The sequence below is a fragment of the Juglans microcarpa x Juglans regia genome, chromosome 6D (genome assembly GCF_004785595.1).
Source record: "Juglans microcarpa x Juglans regia isolate MS1-56 chromosome 6D, Jm3101_v1.0, whole genome shotgun sequence".
In the NCBI taxonomy this organism is placed as follows: Eukaryota; Viridiplantae; Streptophyta; class Magnoliopsida; order Fagales; family Juglandaceae; genus Juglans; species Juglans microcarpa x Juglans regia.
In genome coordinates, this window is record NC_054604.1 from 37,825,650 (window position 1) to 37,841,713 (window position 16,064).

General features: G+C 34.0%; 1 protein-coding gene across 1 annotated transcript; it reads right to left on the reverse strand.

Moving 5' to 3' along the window:
* Positions 1–182: 182 nt before the first annotated feature.
* LOC121235265 (kinesin-like protein KIN-14F) lies at positions 183–9,475 on the reverse strand. Its single transcript, XM_041131593.1, has 18 exons — positions 9,224–9,475; positions 8,415–8,688; positions 6,534–6,697; positions 5,976–6,119; positions 5,437–5,796; positions 5,109–5,177; positions 4,740–4,961; positions 4,559–4,640; positions 4,343–4,438; positions 4,074–4,253; positions 3,840–3,946; positions 3,169–3,347; positions 2,919–3,083; positions 2,564–2,817; positions 2,306–2,469; positions 2,029–2,223; positions 790–1,496; positions 183–654 (listed from the first exon to the last, which is right to left on the reverse strand). The coding sequence occupies exons 2-18, from the start codon at positions 8,563–8,565 to the stop codon at positions 504–506; spliced, it is 3,390 nt and encodes a 1,129-aa protein (XP_040987527.1). The 5' UTR covers positions 8,566–8,688; positions 9,224–9,475; the 3' UTR covers positions 183–503.
* Positions 9,476–16,064: the final 6,589 nt, after the last annotated feature.

Below are 16,064 nucleotides of genomic sequence, written 5' to 3' on the forward strand. Positions count from 1 at the left end.
TCATGATTTTCAGGCTAGAATATCTAGCACAATATATATATATATATATATATATATATATATATATATGAAGTAGATGAGAGATCTAATCCATTCCCTATGTTTCCATGAAAGAAACTGAATAAAGGAACCTACATAAAAAGTTTTGTTTGAACTGTAAAATTCTTGACATCAATAGGATGACCAATACGGAAGTAATAATGACTGCACATAAGCAAAAAGCTGCTTCAGGTATGGACACTCAACACACAAGTATCATAACCAGAAATTAACACAAAGATAATTTAAATTTGAATCACAGATATATATGTCCAAAACGTCTCAGTAAAAACGAAGGGTTCCACCATAATGCTCTCCAAAACACCATCGTAATCCTCGTAGAAGAAGTATGCAGTTTGGAAGTCCACGATACTAATAGTAGTCACTGTACAGAAAATTCATAGGGGAAAAAAAAAAAAAAAAATTAGTGGCCATAAAATTCAGTGCTTTATATATTGAGATCCTCAAGGCAAAATCATAAATTTCCCGCGCGGTGTAGAGCGACTCCTTCTAAATTCAGGCATTGACGTGTTGGTGCCTTCCTTTGGAAGGCGAATCATACCATTTGGAACCTTGCTGTCAAGTTTCTCAGCCAATAAAGGTTCCACTGGTCCCCTGCATGTAGTAGAAAATGCCATGTTTATTAACACTGACCTTGTGAAGTTACCAATCTCCATATAATTAGAGAAAGGGAAAAACAAACGAGGCCTTAATCACTCAATTCTGAAGTCCCTCAGAGAAGTTATAAACCTTGGTTCAAGATTTTGGGAGATCCGCGAGAAGTTCTGCCGCAGCTTTTTCACCTTGAGAGCAGCATGCGTTGGTGAATGGCCATGCTCATTTTCTGGCTCAGAGAAGTCACTCTTTCTTGGTGCTTCCTCCGTCTTCTCACCAGCAAAGTCCACGTCAGAGAGCAACAGTGTTCCCACCTCAGACTTCTGAATCCTTGCTGGAAGTTGATTATGCTTTGCCTTGGCTTTATTTTCAATCTTGTTTTTCCTAATGCCACCTTGCCTTACATAAAGAGCTTGCTTAAACTGCTCTTCTTCGTGTTCTGGATAAACTTTCTTTGCGCTAGCTTTCGGGAGGCTGTAAATTGCATCAGAAATGTAATCATGCTTTGGTGGCTCTTGTGAACCAATATGTACCCTCGAATTGCTATCTGTTGAAGGGATCATTGGCATGGCAGCAATAGATCTATTTACAGGAACTCTGGCTGGAAATGGTACTTTTGCAATTAGTTGGTTTTCAGCTGCGTCGACTCTGACCCTGCTCTTTATGACAGACCCTCTATCAGTGGAGATCGATCTCCTGACAGGAGGAGATGGTGACCTTGGTTTTCCAGAGTTCACCGATCTTTCTTCACTCACGAAAGGTATCTTTGGTGTGATCTCCTTGTCTGCGAAGGCAGAGGGAAATCTTGACCTCCTCTGTTTACCGGAGGAACAACTTCTGGCCTGAAAATCAAATTTCATCACAACAGATATTATCCAGTTCTTTTCATTCTTAAGAACTCAAAAGCATCTGTTACAATGCATAATATCAGAAGCATTTCTTCTGTCTAGCCACATCATCTCTCCCATTATATTATTGAATGAAAATTAAATAATACAATAAAGTTAGTAGAGTCTTTTAGTTTTCCTCAGACATATTCTGTTGGTTTTCTCAAATTACTGACTCTTGATGGACGGGGTTATTTTGAGACACTATTTTAAAGAGCTCTCGAACCCTCTGTCTACCCAAGCAAAATTTGCGAAACAAATGAGTTTAAGGGAAGAGAAGATCGAGGAGCAATGGGAACTTGGTGCTAACTCTTTTAAAGGTTCTATTTAGTGTATAAGGTATGTGAACTTGGTGAAATATGATATTTTTAATTTAATAAATTTAGCTATTCCTAAGCAATGTGCAAGTCTGAGACTTTTTTCTTTTTTCTTTTTTATAATAATTTGAATTATTGAAATGAACAACTTCATAATTGCTATGGATTACCTCAAAGCTTTTAGTATCATCAATGCGTCTCTGATAACTTTCAGGCTTTGGGCTGTTACTGATACCAAATTTTGGCATTTGAAAAGGTGAAACAGTTCTTGGTTTTTGGGATTCTGTCGTGCTTCTGGTATTCACAGCTTTCAATTGCTCCGGTTCAGTTTCCTTCCTCTCCAATGCCAGTTTAAGGTTTGATATCTACATAAAGAGAACGAATTTGAAAGTATTCATGTAAAAAGTCAAAAAGTAGAATTGCAGAGGAGAATGATGGAAAACAAACCTCCTCTTTAAGTTCTCGGATTTCGCCAGTTTCTTTGTTAGATCGGGCTGCCCCAAGTTCAATAGAGGCAACCCTCTCAGCAAATTTGAGAGTGCTTATTGTCTCCCCGAGAGCATTAAGTTCAGGATTTATATGTACAAACATCAATGTTTTTGCCTGCCCACCTATTTAAGATTGGAAACGATGAGAAAAATAGAAAGAAACACACACGCACACACACACACATATATTAAGAGGGCATTGTGATTAACATGTTACCTAAAGAATCCTGCAATACTTGAGTAAGCTTGCTATTCCTGTAAGGAATATGTGTACTCTTCTGTGCAAGAGCAGAGATGACATCTCCAAGTGCAGAAAGTGATCTGTTTATATGTTGGGCCTCCTTCAGTCTCTCACCAACTGCTTCAGATTTATCCACTCTCTCACTTCCAGCCAAATCAACTAGGTGAAGGCAACCCCTAAGAATGGAATTAGAAACTAACTCCTTTCCAAGAACATGAACAGTTAAAACGCTGCAACAGGATGACCAGACCGAAAACCATTCGTAAAATAATCAGTAGTGATATGGAATAACACTGAAAAGAATACAAAACTTTAAGAAAAGAGTCCTTACCTATGTGACCGGCTGCTCCTTTCATTTAGAGCTGTAGCACCCACAGCACGATTCTTTTGGCCAATCCTCATCAAGTCAAGAACATCCTGAGTACATGTCACTGGAACCCAGCTTGCATCGGGTACATTAAGGCCATTTAATTGAGAGTTGTTTCGTATATCTAATGTTCATGTAGTTAAGGTACTAAAGTAACAACACAGTCTCTAATTCTAGCAAATCCTTAACATCAAGTATATATTGTAAAGGATATCTTCTGTTTGAGCCATCACTGACTAATAGATCTCTCACTTTTTCATTGTATATTTCAATCATCTGTACTCCAACTTCGTATTTTACGATATCAGCCCTTGCTTTCGATAGTTGAAACAAGTCACGAAGAGCTCGATAGTTTACACCCCATGTCTCTTCAGATGTCAAGTCCGGGCCGCTCTATACGTGGGATTTGCAAACATTGTTAGTAAGGAAATATAAATAAATGCCAAGATAAAAGCTACTGATGTATTCTTCCATCTATTTCTATCCAATTCATATTATGGATGGGTTATCATTGATGGCTAGAGGAGGTTTCAAGTTCATGAAAGAGAGATTGTTTTCCCACGTGCAACAAGAGTTAAAATGTACCACAATGAACACCTAATGCAATTCGATATTCAAAATGTTGTAAAACCAAGAAGGATCCCATTATTATTCCAGGGAATCTCCGCTAGCCTGATTGAATAGGTTGAGTAAATGACTGGATCTCCAGGACCATATCAAACCATGTCCAAGTTGGGTATATGATACACTATGATATTGAATTAGCCTTTGTACCCAAACCGGTAGGAACAAACCTGAAACTTCTGATAAAGAAAATGTATGGCATACTATTTGTATTTGAATTATGAAATCTACTTATTGCAGGCACAATATGTGGTATGTTACCATTGTATAGGTCTTCCCAGAGCCAGTCTGCCCGTATGCAAAGATGCAACCGTTAAAACCATCTAAAACAGACCTGATCAATGGTTGAGTATCAGCATATATTTGCTCTGCACACAATGATAATAATCAGCCTTCATGAGTAAAATTAAGAGAAACAAACTATGCAACCGGTCCAATATCAAAGAAAGATTAAACCAACAACATATTACACAAAGTATATCATAAACTTCATACCTTGAGTGACATTTGTTCCATATACTTTGTTGAATGAAAATACCCTTCTTGCATCTTTTCCCCGCTTAAGGGGATTGAAAATCATGATATTTCCATTTTCTCCTATGTAGTCTACAGTAGACTGCCCGTTTGGTTGCCCAGGTAAGAAGGGCCTCACTCTACAATAAACCCTAATAGCTCCTGTAAGAAACCAATTTTATTATTAAATCTCATTTCTTATAAACAAATATATGATCAATTCGAAGACTAAAAAAGCTCCAGATGGACACCTTTGAGGTCTTGGACTTGATTGTAAAGTACGCGGTTTTCCTCTAAAATCTTGTGATAGGAAGAGGAGGTCACTTCAAGCCCCTTTATATAATTCTCTGAGGCATCCAAAAAAATGTAAACTTTACCCAAATTTGTATAGATAAATATAAAAAACCTTTCTATTCAATCACAGGAGTATTTTCAAAGTCTTAGATCAAGTCTCTGGGTTCTCTCACCAAGCCTACTAAGTTCTTGCTGCCAGTCTGAGTGGGCCCGCTTCACCTCCGACTTTGTTTTTCCGAAAGATGATTTCAACTCCTAAAACATCCGAGATATTTTGGTTTTAATAAAAAATTGCTCACATAATATTGAAATATCACAAAAGGACTATTAAGTTTGGTGGCCGAATATTCATACAAGTTGTTTCTGTTGAATGTCAAGCAGTTCTGCATGGCCAGCAGAAAGCTTGGCATCATGCCGAGATTCATTGAGTTTCCCACCGCAGACACAGAACTTGGAGATGTCACTTGACGCCAAACTAGATCTTTGATTAAGGTACTGTGAAATGGCTGCTATAAATTCATACTTTGATAAGGAACCAGTATCGCCTTTCAATATTTTCTTCAAAAACAATCCAAGCTGTAGAATAGTGTAAAATAGATTATATAATGCTTGGGATCGTGAGGAAAATTGTTAGAACAGTACTTATGATGGAAAATCAATTGTATGGAAGTACCTCTACATAGAAGTGCTAACAACGCACACAATGACACTCAAAAGTCTTACCTGAGTGCCTTGGGAAACAAGCAGTGCTGAGAAATCTTTGACTACTTTACTGAGCAAAGTATCAATGATCTACAAATTTCACCCATGTAATAAATTCAGATTCCCCATAAAACAAAGAGTAATCATAAGAAACTAAATGAAAAAGAAAATGGAACTCTATAATCACAACCTCATGTGAATGCATTATGAGAAAACTAGCACATATTTATATGCAGTAAAAGTTATAGCATTTCTTCTTGTTTCTCCTTTAAGCGTTTGTCTCCAAGTACAGGAAACTAATGAATGGACTTGAGAGAACCAAATAATGACCGGAAAGAGTCTTACCTACCATTGCATTCAAAGGCAAGTCTTCAATCCCATGACCCTCTTTAAGGTACGCCTGTAGAAGTCCAAGTCCAAAACGATCAAAGAGGAAAGCCAGAGCATTGGCAGTTCTGGATTCTTCAATTGAAACCTCACTAGAAAGATGTAGGAATTCTAACAGCTGTTCATATTGTGATGAGTCGGATTCATCCACTGATTCATCAGCACTTTCACTGCTAAGTATGGAGGATGGAGACCCCTTTGGGAAAGATATGATCTTCACAGTACCTCCGTACCTCCAAACCCCAATTCCACCACTTAGCTTCCACTCATGGTATCCTTTCAGGCATAGAATGCAGTCCACAACTTTATTTGATGAGCCCCCCTGTACATACAAGTTACTCTGAATTCAATACTAGCAAAGAGTACTCTCTCAAAATCAAATTCCAAGTTGATGCAAATTTGCTCTTAATGATGTAATGCGTATTGAAATGCCAAGTTTTTGTACTTCATATCGTAAAAGGTTGGAACATGAATGTTATAGGAAATGCAGGACTCCAACACCTTTTCCAGATCGGATGCTTCAAATGTCAAGAGCTTCATTTCTTTGACAGCCTCCAGGAAATTCCTCATGTTCTCAAAATACTGAATTGCAGACTGCGCTGCTCCCTCTGCGGACTGAACCGCGAGTATTGGATTTTCCACCACCTATATGAATTTCGCAGAAGTAAAAAAACCCCTCTCAAAATCAGAAGACACCTTCAAGTTTAATATAGAACCAAGCGTATAATTTAAAATAAGTACCGAAAAGAACTTTAAAAAAATGGCTGGAGCGCGTATCAAGCTTAAATAAGAGTTACGTGCGTAGGGAAAATGTTAAGCACTTTCTCTTGTCATGCAACATTCTGAAATTCATGTAGTTATATATATAGAAACGGGAATGAAATAGATAGAAAGACAAGAAGATAAAGAAAAAGAAATGAAACATCCATGTTTTTTGTTCTGAGCCAAAAAATGAAACATCTAAATTCATAAGGATTGGTCTAGCTCTGACTAGTATTATATGCGTGTAGCATTGTATTGCTTGCCATGAAACATGGATTTGAAGCACAGTAATTGAACCTTGAGAACAGCGCCAGGATTGACTTTGTTGAGGACGTTGCAGAGAATGAGGCCATTGCGAAGTGCAAGGCAGAACTCTTCCTCGGAGGCTTCTTTGGGCAGCGTTGCTGATGCGCCATGGTCCATCTGACGCAGCCATTCTGCGGCTTGGTACCTTCTTGAAGCTGAAACACCCGCGCACACACGTACACTTAGCTTGCTCTCAAGCACATATATAGTTAAGTTTCTAACTAAATGTGTTTGACGATTAATGCGAGAGAGAGAGGGTTTCCTCTCATTTAGTTATGCAATTCAGATGAAATAAAATGAGAAGAGATGGAATATTTTATTAAAAATTTGATTTTAAAAAAATTATAATAATTATATGAGATAAGATAAGATATTTTAATTTTATATAATCAAATCAGACCAAGCAAAACATTTTTCATCCCAGAATAAAAAGGACAAATAAAATGGGAGGATGAAGAATAAAAGATTAACAGAACATGATGGTGTACGTTGTGAATCTCAAAATTCTTTAGCAGCGGTGATTACTATATATCCAAGAGTGGACTGAAAATCGTGAACTTAAAACAGATTAATTAGGACTATGACACTTGAAAGACTTGTTATACATTTGTCTCCTCTACCACTAGTACTAAGCTGCTATTGACTTGTTATTATCTCCATATTTTCGTTAACTAATATATACGAGGTATGCATGTGAGTTAATTAGACCCTCAGAAACTGGAATAAGTAAGTTACATTAATCAGGGCGGGCGCCCCAACTTCAACATGATATATGAATTTAGACTCATATATATATATATATATATAATTGAATCATGCAGGGCCAGGCCATGGGTAGCAGTACTGTAGAATACTGTACGTCGAATAACCTCCATCAGTAAATTACTTACACTCCTAATCATACATATGTACTATAAGATCAGTAGACTATCCAATTTTTTCTTAATTGGGACGTTGGACACATGATCGATCCATCCATTCGGCTGCCCACAACATAATTAATGCCTCTAGCTCTAAGGTGAGTCCATATATATGATCTAATAAATTAATTATATATATATATATATATATTTAAGAAAAGAGTTGGAGCCATGTATCTAATAAATCAATTATATGGACTCACCTTATAGCTAGCTAGATAGGCTTATATATATATATATATATATATATGATCTACCTATAACAAATTGAGACCCTACCTCGCGCGCATTAGATACAATGTTTTATTCACTACCGCACGGACCAAAATTCTGGTGCCAGTAAATCCACGTGCTCAAGGAATGTTGTACGAATAAATACTGCTACTTGACCACCTTCTTAATTCGTCTCCTGCCCTACATATATACATATAAAAGTGGGGAGCTAATTTGGACCCGCATTTTCTAGCTTAATTAAACCCAATTTACAACCAATTGTGGGGCACAGGCCAGTACCTTTTTTATTTATTATTTAAAAAAAAAAAAAACTACCCAGCTTAATTGGATGATCACCCGCATTTTGCGCAAGATTAATATATATATATATATATATGACGAATCGCATAATCTTTAATTTTACCTTTTTTTAAGTTATAATTGCGTGACCACCCAACGCATATTATTATACCCACATTGGTGGGGGCAGACGTTTGATGACAGTTCAAAAAATTCTCAGAAAAAGAAGGATATGTAAATTAATTAATTTATAAATAAATGTGCCAATTATATCTCGCACTAGCTGGTACTGGATCAAGAGTCTTATACCCATGAATATATTCATCCTTTTTTTGTTCATTTTTCCATGAGTTTTTTCTATAATTATATATATATATATTATAGTACTTATATATAGCTAGCTAGTTAGCATGCAGTAGAAATTAAGATGAGTACGTACCTGCTTCTCCAGCTTTCCTCTGAGCTAATTCATGGTCGTTGATAATCTCCTCGGTGTAGGAAGCTTCATTGTTAGCGATCAAAGCCTTTAATCCTCTTAAGTTCTTGCATGGAGTGTTTAGAATTGAATTATGGTCGCTTTCTTGTGGCATCTCGATCGATCTGATCCCTCACTTATAACTTCGGTATATAGATACTATATATATATACTGTTTGGCGGTGTGGATTAATGTATTATTATACAATTCAATATTATTATTAATATATATTGTTCACTGCAAAACAAACTCAGAATTAGAAAATATTATTATAGGTTCAGTCAACTTCATTGTACTATCCGAAGCAGAGAATATCTCATCTAAAAGCTAGTTGGTAAGAAAACTAGTACAACTTAGAATGTACTTCAAATTCAAACTCAGATACAATTGAATTGAGAGGGAGGGAAAAGATAAACTCTGAGAGAGAGAGAGAGAGAGAGAGAGAGAGAGAGAGAGAGAGAGAGAGATCAGAGAGGCAAATGATGGATATATATATATATATGAACAACAAACTACTGATCCATCATCGCCACCGTTAATAAAACCTCTTTAGACCTCTTAAAACAAGAACAGCAGGTAGCGATCGAGTTGATGGAAAAAAAAAAAAAAAAAACAATATGTTCTTGTAAACATGTACAGATCAAGAAACAAGAGTACGACTGGCAAATTCAAGAAAGAACTCAGTGGGATTGAAAATAGTGAGGCCATCATGTCTATATATATATAAATGATATAAAATGTTTTACGTGAAGTGAGTTTTGGTGTTTCTTACCTATAAAGGAATTGAAGCTGGGTCTTGTGTTGATCCGGTTTTGGAATAAACCCAGAAAAGTGAGCAAGAAATTAAAGTGAGTTGCAGAGCTTGAGCTTACAGCAGAAGTAGCCAGCTAGATCGCATGATCTGCGGCCCCAAGAAATGGAAGGTGAAGATAACAAGGTTCTCGTGTGTAGTGAATTATGAGCATTCAAATTCACAAGAGGCTCTTAATAAATGCTCCAATGTGAGTGGAATCAAAGAGAGAGACCAGATGAGAGAGACAATATATATTGAATATAAATTATAATACAGAGAGAGTAACATACAAATTAAAGATCCTCGAAATTGAAATGTTGGTGTCAAATTTGGCATGGGCTTCCTCGACCGAACCCAATAATAACACATTACAAAAGAAGGCCATGCCATATATGCCACTGTGGATTAGCCGAGTCACTAGGGTCAACTATTGGATGGACTGAGGTCAACTATCCAAAGTGACAAATCAGGGGACGACAAGTGTGGTCTCCATTGGGACCCTTGGATCGTTGGACTGGACGGCAGCATCTGGCCGGCCAAAATGATATCGTACCATTAGCATTATGGACGTTGGTGCTTTATAAAGCTAATTTAGACTATTAACGTTTGTATGGCCCTTTTTATGCAAAACTCCGTTTACCAAATAGTATGACTATATTGGCCGTATCCTCATGCTGCATTTTCATGTATCTGTGATCTCCTCTACAAGGCGTTCCCCTATTTTTCTCCCTGCTACAGAGTCTGATCATGTGTCGATCTAGTGCTTGGTGATCAAGAAGAAAAGGCCGGTAGGTGAGAAATTAAAAGCCGTACCATGCTTTCACTCTTTTGTTTTAATTTCCCCCGCCCGTCACTTTTTTCAACTTTTTGTTGGCTTGGCAGATAGATCACTCTGAGTACACACAGTACCCATGCATTTCCTTGGGCCACGAATAATTAAGCACTGTTTTCACTCATGATCACTCACCTATATGACCCGGCCGAATTAGTCCGAGTGAGCTATATGTCAATCATTCAGAGCGAGTTTGATGCTTTTGCTAGTGGTGTGGCCGGGTCAAATCCTTGAATATGCATAGATAGAATAAAGGCAAAAACGAAAGTATACGTTCTCCCTCTTTTGAAATGAACAAGAGCGAAAGTCCAATGAAATCCAATTTCGAACGTTGGATCCCCAACATTTAAATCATTGCAGAGGTATGCTTTTTCATGGCTTTTTTTTTTCTCTCTTTCTTTTTACATGCATTATGTACCCCATTAAATGGACCACTTAATAGAAGCTTCTGTCTTTCTCTTTCTCCATCAAATTATAGTCTCTAATTGCTTTATTTTGCTTTTGCTTGGATTAGTTAAAGGCGTGTTAATTGGAGGAGACAGCGTCCATTATAAGCATGGTATGCGGTCCAATGTGTTACAGTTTGATATGTATAGAAATTAATACGACCTGGTCAAAGGCACCATTCCTTTTTCTCTTGTGACGTTCATGTACATACGTTTTTGTATGATTTTCCGCATGCGATTCTGATCAGCTTATTTCAGATTAAAACACTCATAAGAATTTATAATGATGAAAAAGCTTAGTCATGAATATGATCGAGTATTTGTATCTTTTATATTTGCAAGATAAAAGAGGCAGTAGTACTCATGGGTTGGATCATGCTCTTTTTGTGAAATGATAATGTGTGTATATAATATATAAATGGTCCGACTTAAGTATAAGTTAAGGCAACGGCAATTAATGGGTATAATTAATTAAACAGATCAGTAGTTTGACGGAAAGATTATATGTTGAGCATGAGAGGACATGATTAGTTAGGGGCCCCAGCAATATCATTCGCACATGCATGCTATGCTAGTTCCGATCCTTAGGACCTTAGTATATATATACATGATATATATATGTGTGTTTGTGTGTGTGGCCTTGGTGGGCTATATATCCAGACTATACACACACACACACACACACACACAAAGCAAATAGTCAAATACATGAGTTGAGTTTATATATTGAATAAAGATACATTATAGATGATTACTGAAAGAACATCATGATCATCATGTGTATGTTAAATCTTTCGGTTCTGGAACATGTTCATTTTATTTTCTTTTTTCGTTTATTTATTGGATCATATGTACAATTAATTATGGGACCATATGTACAATTATATATATAATTCGGGAGTGTCAAGACTAAAATCACTTGGAGACCAGCAAGTTGATGCATGGTGCATATATGCGATGAGCCCAATGATGCAACCATGTCAATGAACAAAAGATTTCATAGTATGCGGCTAAGATCGATGGATCCAAAGTATGGTGTGTGGTGCGTGCGTGCATGCATAGCCCACGTACTTCAAGAGATTGTATATCTATATATATATATATATATATATATATATAAATATCATGTGTGAAGTAGAAGTGAACAGAAATCGACACAACCGGTTGCCACAGACGGGAACCAACCGGCAGCATCAGGAACCAACCGGAATCGGTGGAGAACCGGCCGGCGTGTGGTGGAAATTTGAAGGAACCAACGTTTAGCGATTTGGTCTCGATTTGAAGTTAGACCGGCCGATAACATAAACAATTTTTTTTTTTAATATACCCTAATCAAAATGACGTCATTCCATTGAAACGTCGTTTTACACCTGTAAGTATTCAAAATATAATGGAAACGATGCCAAACGTCGTCGTTTTATTCAAAACCTATGAAAAAAAAATGTATGTGTGTGAAACGACGCCGTTCCACTTAAACTGAACGACGTTGTTTCGAGATAGGGTTGTCTTATTCCCTAGTCACATTCTCCCACGTTTTACACCTATGCAACTAGTCTCTCTCTCTCTCTCTCTCTCTCTCCTTTGCAACGCCGTCTCTCTTTCCTTTGCAAATATCTCTCTCTATTCTCTCAAAAGAATCTCATTGCTAGGGGAATTGAACTTCGATCGAGGACCATTAGAGAATTGCCTTGATCGGTTTCCTCCTCCCTATCGACCGGTTACGGTCAGTTGCTCCCCCCTCTTTTCGAACTTCAGTTGGTGTCGATTTTCACCTCTAGTGTGTAGAGGTGTATAACCGGATCCAGATCCGAATATCCGGCCACAACCAGATCTGGATCCGGATTCTAAAAACCGAGCGATTATCCGCCTAGATTAATTCGGAAATAATCCGAGTGGATAACCGGATTCAATTCGGATATCCGGAATTTTTTTCTCTTTTTTCGTAATAAATCCGGATATCTAGATTGTAACCGGATTTGATCCGAATTTATTAATACTTAAAAAAAACTGTTTAAACTTTAAAAAATATTTTTATAGCACTTTTTTTTGAAAAAAAAATTATGTTATCACGTTTAAATTGCCCAAATTTTTTTAAAAAATAATTTAAACACTTCTATAAAGTTTTTTAAAAAATAAAATAAATAACAAAATAAAAAATACCGGCAGTAAGTACTTGAACAGATATATATACAGCCTAAATGCAAAAGCTAAATAGAGAGATGGAACTACTACGATTCTTTTTTTTTTTTTTGAAAAAAACTACTTCGATTCTAATTGAACTAGGGATGTGCAGCGGGGCCCTGCACCCCGCTGCCCCGCCACCGTCCACTCCCGCTTACATATATATATATATGTTATATATAAAATATAAATATATATTTATATTTTATAAATTGTGTATATACAAATATATATTACAATTTGTTATAATTTTTTACAAAATATGTACTGACAAATTTAAAAACTACATAATTTAAAAATTAAAACACTACAATTTATACAAAATATGTACTATCAAATTTAAAAATTACATAGTTTTTAAATTATAGTTATATTTAAAAAATTTAAATTTATAATTTAGTACTAAAAATATATTTTTAATTACTTTTAAACTTAAAAATAATTTTTAAATCAAATAAAATGTAGTATTTTTTTAAGTAGACAAAGGCAGAACGGATTCTTAATCCGCTCAGGGCGGAGTGCAGGAAAGTGGTCCCGCCCCGTAGGGGCTGGTAGCACCCCTAAATTGAACAAAGTGATGGATGTAAGCCCACTTAATTAATTATTATATATAACTACAACGCGCATCTTTAATATTGCGGGCTAGCCTCATTAGGAATTAGGACTATATATAATACGCTGCAAAGCAACCATTTATGTATATATTAGAAATAATTTGTACAACTCTCATGTATACAAGTCTTGAGTAAGAGTACTTCTAATGTATTTCTTTATCCTATCCTTTAAAATATATTATTAAAATTTATTTATTTTTATTTTACATATTGATTTTTACAATATGTCATCTATCAGCTTATCTATTTTTTTCTATATCATTTAAATATTCTTTTTTTATTCTTTTTAAATATTTCATTTCTACCAAAAAATTTACAATATCCATATATTTTTTTATATTTACAATTTGTTTTTATATACAATATAAAATAATATAGTATTATACACGATACATAAGCCAAATAAAAATTAAAAATAAAATCAAAATATGAAAAATTTGGTTTAAAAATATTTCCAAGATATTTTTTAGATGAAAATGAAATATATGTATTTTAAATGATGAACAATAAAAAGAATTTGCTTACATGATAAAAATCAAAATAAAAGAAAATGAGGGAGTAAATGAAATATCAATTAAAAAAAATTACATGATAAACAGTACCTATTACATGTAGCGGATTACTGTAACTTATTGTATTTTACAATTCTTTTTACATAATAGGATAAAACTCCATTTTAGAAAAATTCTTTAAATAATTTACATTTTTTATATAATACAAAATTCATTAAGAGTGTTCTAAGTTTTTGTAAAAAAAGTAGATCTCACCTTTAAAAAGTGTAAAAAAATTATTTTTTATTAGTGTGACTTATTTTTTTATAATAAATTTATATGAAATTTATCTATTTAAGATTTATATATAATATTATTCGTATATATATATATATATATATATATATATATATATATATATATTTTGGGGCAGGGTCTAGTCTAAAGACATGTTCGGGCTTTTCTCGGACCTTGTACGTATGATGATCATTTTGGTCACCCTTTAATGATATGGGTCTATATTTATATACATATATAGGTCCAGCTAGCTGATCAGCATGCGCAAGTATTTGTGTCCGCATTTGAGTCCAAGTTCATTGGATCGTAAGATGATATTTGTTTGGGCCTGCACACATTTTGACTTAATATTAAGCTGGATTTAAAATTCAGATCACCTTATCTCAATTTATTTTATTATTATAATTTTTTTAAATTATAACATAAAATATAATAAACAATTCAATTTTTTCAAATCTTAAAATATTAATAATATTAAAAATAATATTTTAAAAATATTTTCTTTAACTCATTTAAAATCATCTTAATTCACCTCTAAATTCAAAGTGAACCCAAGAATGGAGAAAGCAGTGCATCAAACTAGATTTCCACAAATATTTTTTTACAAGGGTTATTGATCCTCTTTTGGCCATCATCATTGTATCATTGTTTCCTGACGTGAAATTAATTAATTATTTTTTATTTATTTATTGATTATTTAATCTCAAAAAAAGTTTAGAATCTCGTTGGAAGTTACCGTTCTCTCTCTCTTTTTTTTTTAGAAACATTATTATGCCGCCCCACTCTTATCGCTTCATTTGACCGTTTGGTAATTTTTTTTACTTAATTATTAAGGAAGTGATTTTAAGTGTATTAGTATATTTTTTTATTTTTTAAAAATATTTAAATGTATTAAAAAATATGAAAAAAAAAAGAAAAAAAAACTGACCAGTGGTAAGAGTGGGGCGGCATAGTAGCCCCACTCTTTTTTTTTGCTTAGTGATTAAGAAAGTATTGTTTAATAATATTGTAAATTTTTTTCATTTAAAAAAAAATTAAAAAATGATATGAAAAAAAAATTGAAATGCCTAGCGAGAGCTCCCAGCAAGAGGCCCGATGGTGGGTGTAGACCCACCCATGAAATCAAAATGTATAGTTAAAAGCATATGAGTGTGTGATTAACAGATAAATTATTTTATTTTTTTTAACAGAAGAAAAAATAGTAATTTGATTAAAAAATATTTGGTGAGTAACAAGCAACTGTACGTGCCTTCATACATGCATGCATATATATACATATATATATATGTATATACCAAATAAGAGTATTTGCATTGCACTAACTAAAAATCTTTAATTTAGACTTTGAGTTACAGTAACTCTAAAGGAATTTCCAAAACTAGAGAGCCACTATTCACCAATTAAATCCATATTTTATTCACAGATAATCAAGGTTTTATTAAATTCTTTTTAAAACTATCATTTGTAAACAAAATTATATTATGTCCAAATTATTCAAGAAATATTTTTTGTAAACAAGACTATATTATGTTGAATAATTAGATTGATATAAAAAATAGTTGAGAAATAATAATCTTATGCAAAAATTAAATTATTAATTAAGATATGGAATGTATTTGTAAAATATAAAAAAAATTATTTAAAAAATTATTATTAAAATATATAATATTATGTTATTATTTTAATTTTAAGATGAATAATCTAATGTGAATTAATATCTTCAATACCTTTGACTTTAAGAAAAGCATTTAACTTTAATAGCCAAATTTTAAACTTTACAAATAGAACACAAGGTTCTAAAATCTCGTTTGTTTTTACAAAATTTTTTAATTCATATCATTTTATTTCATTTAATTATTATAATTTTTTCAAATTTTTACATAAAATAAAATAAAAAATTCAATTTTTTTAAATTTTAAAACAATAATTATAATAAGAAATTATATTATAATAATATTT

Excerpts from the sequence above, each read along its gene's own strand:
- LOC121235265 (XM_041131593.1), bottom strand. The coding sequence starts at position 8,565 with ATGCCACAAGAAAGCGACCATAATTCAATTCTAAACACTCCATGCAAG. Across the intron at positions 3,947-4,073 it reads TGGAACAAATGTCACTCAAG|AGCAAATATATGCTGATACT; the intron begins GTATGAAGTTTA and ends CATTGTGTGCAG. Across the intron at positions 2,818-2,918 it reads AGGAGCAGCCGGTCACATAG|CGTTTTAACTGTTCATGTTC; the intron begins GTAAGGACTCTT and ends ATCCTGTTGCAG.